The 5,824-nt window shown below is 39.0% G+C and overlaps 1 protein-coding gene across 1 annotated transcript; it reads left to right on the top strand.

The window, feature by feature from the left end:
* Positions 1–1,577: 1,577 nt before the first annotated feature.
* Positions 1,578–5,272, top strand: LOC306860282 (transcription factor Sox-18-like). Its single transcript, XM_079401900.1, has 2 exons — positions 1,578–2,229; positions 3,410–5,272. Exons 1-2 carry the CDS (start codon positions 1,845–1,847, stop codon positions 4,336–4,338), a joined length of 1,314 nt encoding a protein of 437 aa, XP_079258026.1. The 5' UTR covers positions 1,578–1,844; the 3' UTR covers positions 4,339–5,272.
* The last annotated feature ends 552 nt before the right edge of the window (positions 5,273–5,824 follow it).

Genomic DNA, 5,824 nt, shown 5'->3' with positions numbered 1-5,824 from the left:
TTAATGAAGCTCATTGTGAAGTGTGAAGTTCATTGTAATCGTAGCTGTTTAATGACTCGCCTCCTCCTATGCTGCATTTTTCACTAACAGCCATGTAATAAATGCTGCTGTCAACCAGAGCATTTCAGCTCATTAGACTATAAAAATAATGTTTAGATGAGCAATAAAAATATGTTTTTTACATGCATACAAACCCAGACAGGAATAACTGTGAGTGTTATACTAAGAATTTATTTGGTCATAATTTTTGTCTTTTGACCCCAAGATATATTTTGAATGAAATCTTTTGTCATGCAAAAAAAAAAATGTAATATTTTAGTCAACAAAAATATAATTTTTGCAACTGCAACAGCTGAAATAAAATAAATCTCTGAAAATACAACCTATACATATATAGGTTAATATATATATCTTTCAAACTTTGAAATAGTTGTATCTTGGCCAAATATTGTCCTATCCTAACAAATGAATAGCTTATGTATTCAAATTTCAGATGATATATAAATCTCAATTTCAAAACATTGACCCTTATGACTGGTTGTGTGGTCCAGGTTCATATATACAAGGACAAAAAAAAAATTAATTGAAGATAAAACATAATAATAATAATAATAATAATAATAATAATAAAATAATTGAAGATAAAAAAAAAAAAAAAAAAATATATATATATATATATATAGTACAGTATATGAAACTGTATAAAACTTCAGCTCCTAATATAATAAAATGTATAAACTCAAGTATTAGCTACTTTCTAGCTGTAGATTTGTGAACTTTTCATGTCCATTATTTTAATAAAACAGCCTTTACACTTTTCACCCCTATATAAATAATCTCCACTGGGCGAAAAAAATGCTGTAGAACATTACCTAAAAATATGCTTCTAAATTATCAGGTTTTATCCAAGTCAAATATAATATTTAATATGACTAAATCAGCCTGACTATATTGGGTTACACAAAGTAATTTTTTAAGTCATTTTTAAGCTCACATACAATAGGACTAATTTTTTAGGGTAAAAAATGCATGTTTTTACTTTTTACAGTGTATTTTTAAATAAATTAAGGGTTGACCACAAATATTTAGCTGTGAAAACTGTCTATAAATCACTTTAAGTATAGTTATTTCATGCTACCAAGAAACCAGAAAGCAGGCTTTGCCTTATATTCAGGGCAAAGGTTGAATGCATCTAAAATGGTTATAGTACATTATTGTGTATGTTGGGTTTATGTGTTTTCCTTCATGACGACTGCCATGTCTTTACATTTGCGCTCATTGTTACACGTTGTTAACACTCAAGTGCACAGCTTTCTTTGTGGTCCCGGCCCCCCAGTACAAACAGGGTTCCTGTGTATGCGCAAGTGTATTATGATTTAGTGTATGGGCCCTATATGAGTGTGTGTACAGCAGGCCTAAAACAATGGCCCTCTCAGATTACATCTCTCTGTCTGTGGAGGCTGTAAAGGGGGGCAGGAGAACTCCCACTGGCTACCCCTCCCGCCTCTCCTGTCCGGGCCGATGCTCTGATTGGCTCAGGCCATGTATATATTTACAGCATGGGTTCATCAAAACTCACGACAACTTTCAAACTCAGCACAAGAACTATATACCGTCTGGAGGGCAGGAGTTACAAAACACTAACATCTGTGGGATTTTACACTTCTCTGAAACATCTGAAAACAAAGGGTGCAGCCTTTTCTTACTATTTTTCTTTCTTTTTACGATTCGTTTCATTTGGGTTACTGGTCAGTCTTTATTTAAAGTAGCTTAAAGTAGCAAAGTCCTGGTGTTGCTTCTGTCCAAAGACAACAGCGTGCTTTAACTGAGGTGGTCTTGCTGGAATGAATATATCTGAGTCTAGTTGCTGTCAAGAGGCCAGTTCTCAGCCCAGCCAGGTTGCGGAGCGTGGGACATGGGGTGCCTCTTCCAGCACTCCGGGCCCTGACCGGGGACATGGTTTTGACCGCAGCCGGACCACAGAGCTGGCACCGATGCCCGGCTCTGGAACACGGACGGGGTCCCGAACCGGAGCAGAGGCCAGGACGGGAAGCCCGGACTCAACCCGCCCTGGGGCTCTGACCCTGGGCTCCAGCGAGGGGAAATCAGGGGGGGAGTCGAGGATCAGGAGGCCGATGAATGCCTTCATGGTGTGGGCTAAAGATGAGCGCAAACGTCTGGCCCTCCAGAACCCAGACCTGCATAACGCCGTGCTCAGTAAGATGCTGGGTAAGACGCTTGCTATACATCACATCTCGGGGGTTAAGCTGGGGTCAATCTAGTGCATCAGGAGGGTGCGATGTCACGGATGTGGAATATTTGAAAACTGGTGGTTTAAAATATGAAAATTCAAATAAAAATATATATGTGTCAGAATTGCCTAATTAATACATACAATAAAATATTAAAATAAATAAATAAAAATAAAGAATAATTATTACATTTTAAAAAGATTGTGAATGTGAGGTTATCAGAGGAATAATTGGAATACAATTACATTACTAATAAATGACAAGTAAACATGACCACATTGTCAATTAAATATTTTGTAAATGGCCATAAAATGAAGTTAATTCCAAATCTAATAGTTTAAGCATGATCATTTTTAGATTTATTGTTAAAATGATATTCATGCTGCACAAAATCACGTCCTTATTCACTCCCTGCTACTTCTACAATCAGGCAGATTCATTGTCATTTAAAATGATAACTCAATTTTATATTTATGTAAAAAAATAAATTAAATAAAAATTAAATGTGGCAATTTATTATTATAATAAAATAATAAAAAAAACTGAACTTTGTATGCCACTCAGAATTATCGATTAGAAAACAAGCCTTGGGCGCACATGACATAAAAGTAATTTGAAAAGTTTGTAAATCTTGCACAATATTTTTGTTTGGCTGTTTCTCTGAGAGAAATTTTGATGTCCTTATTTTTTAAAATATAACAGGGCTGTGGCAGACACACAAGCTGCCGATTGTCTGCAGCCATTGACCCATTAATAATTAAAATACTACAACCCAACCCCGTGTGACCCGCACCAGTTACACGTAATGATTTGCTCATGTCACACACACGTTTGTCAGTGCTTGTGTTACATCTGTTTTCACCAAAAGCAATCGCTGCTGCTGCAAACGTAACAATTGTGACAGCTCATTTAAAAATCATTTGTGCATGATTATATTTGTATATTTATTCAAGTGAGCTAAATTAAAAACTTTTTATAAAAATCAGAAGAATATGGCTCAGTACCCTGGCATTGTTTCTAGATTAAATTAGAACAATGTTGTAGTGACTAAACTAGGTATGATAAAAAAAAATGTATTTATAATCTACTAAAGCAAAACAGCAAAAAGTAGCACAACGAATCCTACAACAATGGCACTGATTGGATGATGTTTTTAGGTCAATCCTGGAAGGCTCTAAGCACACTAGACAAGCGTCCGTTTGTGGAGGAAGCCGAACGACTCCGTTTGCAGCACCTCCAGGATCACCCGAACTACAAATACCGTCCTCGCCGCAAGAAACAGCCCAAGAAGATGAAACGAGTGGAACCAGGTTTGCTCCTCCAAGGCCTCGCTGGTGGCCTGGGACCAGGAGATGCCTACTCGCCACATCGCCATGCCCATCATCTGCTGCCTCCCCTGGGACACTTCAGAGACCTCCACCACTCCGGAGCTCCGGAGCTGGAGAGTTTTGGCCTGCCGACGCCGGAGATGTCACCACTGGATGTTTTGGAGGAGGGAGGCGGAGATTCAGTGTTTTTCCCCCCTCACATGCAGGAAGATGTGGGTCTGGGTTCGTGGATAAACTACCACCAGCATCCAAACCATCAGACTGGCCACCACCCTCACCACAACTCCCATAACCTCCAGCATTCCCACCCACACCTCAACCAGAAGTCTCCACTGGCCTGCCTCCCGCTGCAGGAGAAATGCCTGGAGTCCACGAACCCTAACGGTCTCTACCCCAACATGAGCCTCCCAGAATCCTCCAAGGCTCCTCACACTCCCACACCTGCAGGCTATTACGGCCAGATATACGGGAGCAGTCAGTCCCAGCCTGCCTTCACCTCTCATCTGGGCCAGCTGTCTCCGCCGCCCGAGACCTCGGCGGTTGCTCAGGTCGCTCCGCCCTCTCTGGACGCTGTGGACCAGCTGGGACCGTCGGCCGAGTTCTGGGGCGAAGTGGACAGGATTGAGTTCGACCAATACCTGAGCACGAACAGGACTCGATTGAGCAGGAACGCCCCTTGCGAGGAGAGCAGCGCTTTGATATCAGCCCTGTCCGACGCCAGCTGCGCAGTCTACTACAGCGCATGCATTACGGGATAAAACCACTTCTCCACGCAGTCCTGAAGTCTGGTGCACATATGGCTTTTTTTGAGTCTTAGATCTTTTTGATTTATAAGAGTTACCTTCTTCAGGGAATCATCTTGCCCGGTTTCACGAATCACTGGAGGTTACTGAACTCTATACAGGATGGTTCTCACCGTATAGACTTCACTCAATTGCATTTCACAGTATGACTAGTCATTTCTGGTCTTGATAGCCTGTACTTTCTGAGACTGTGGCCGATTTAACCGATAATTTTGCTGACTCCATCCAGCTACTGTATGCTTACGGTCTCAAATGAGGGTACTGGGACGTGGAAGTCTAGAATGTGAATATTTTTGCAATACATATATATATATATTTGTCTTTTTATTTGCTTTTTATATCGTTTATTTCTATTTTTATAGACATTTTAAATAAGGTTGTATGAAAATATGTTTTGCACTGGGTATGTGAAAACCACTCAAGACTTTTATACTGCACTTAATATCTTTCAATTACTCTTTTTTTTTTTTTTCTTTTTTTTTCATGACATCTCACGTATTTTGATCCATTGATGACTAATTTATCTCAAATTCTTCCCTTCTGTTTGGTTGAATATGTTTGAATTGGGCATTTCATGTGGACATGCAATTTTGTAATCCTCTTAGCACTTGAGGAACATGTTGAGTTGGTAATCACTCTCCCCTTTTGGTAATAATTATCTTCAAATAAAAAGAGTTTGCAATATAAAATGTCTCAGAGCTATTAAATCAAAGCAATTAAATTGAAAACACACAATTGTACATAGTATTTCACTAACACACTTTCCCACACCACAGAGTGCATGTGCTTTTCACTGTTTTTTTTCTTCTTCTTAAAACAGTTTTAATAAAAAAAAATGTATTACACAAAAAAATGTATCTGCATATTTTGCTAAATAAAGTTGTCACTCAATATTGGGTAGTTGTCAAAATCTTTACACTTGCATTAGGTGCATATTTGCCTGATTTATGTAAAATGGTGATGTGGCTGTAATTGTTGTTGCCTTTTTGAGAGAATGGAGAGCGAGAGCAGTGCCGCAATGTTTAAGCTGTAATCCAGTCTTGTCTCTCTGATTCCCTCCTCCAAGATTTTTGATCAGCCACAAAATGAGTTTGGCTCTTTAAGCTATTTTTTCCCCTAAAACCACGGACAAAAAGAAAACATTTTCGACTGAGGAGAACAAAACTGAAACTGTCTTCTCTTATGTCTTCATACAAAAAAAGGCAGCTCTGAGATTAAAGAAATGCTCCCTCGTGTTGATTCACTCAATACTGGAGAACAAAAAGATTGATATAAGAGTGGGATTCAAGAGGGAAAATAGTCTTTCCAAAGCATTTACAGTTGAGGCAGGATGCCTAGTGTGTGTTATTCTTTACATCCAGTGATACACATTTCATGTGTTCTTTTCCTTCATATCATGCTGACTATATTCGGATGTCTGTTGAATGACACACCACAGATT

The sequence above is a fragment of the Barbus barbus genome (assembly GCF_936440315.1).
Source record: "Barbus barbus genome assembly, chromosome: 41".
NCBI classification, from domain to species: Eukaryota; Metazoa; Chordata; class Actinopteri; order Cypriniformes; family Cyprinidae; genus Barbus; species Barbus barbus.
Note: the sequence above shows the minus strand (reverse complement) of the source record. Positions and strands in the feature narration are given on the sequence as shown.

Bases quoted from the DNA above. Each gene is read 5' to 3' on its own strand.
- LOC306860282 (XM_079401900.1), top strand. From the start codon at position 1,845: ATGAATATATCTGAGTCTAGTTGCTGTCAAGAGGCCAGTTCTCAGCCC. The intron at 2,230-3,409 runs GTAAGACGCTTG...TGATGTTTTTAG, and splicing joins CGTGCTCAGTAAGATGCTGG to GTCAATCCTGGAAGGCTCTA.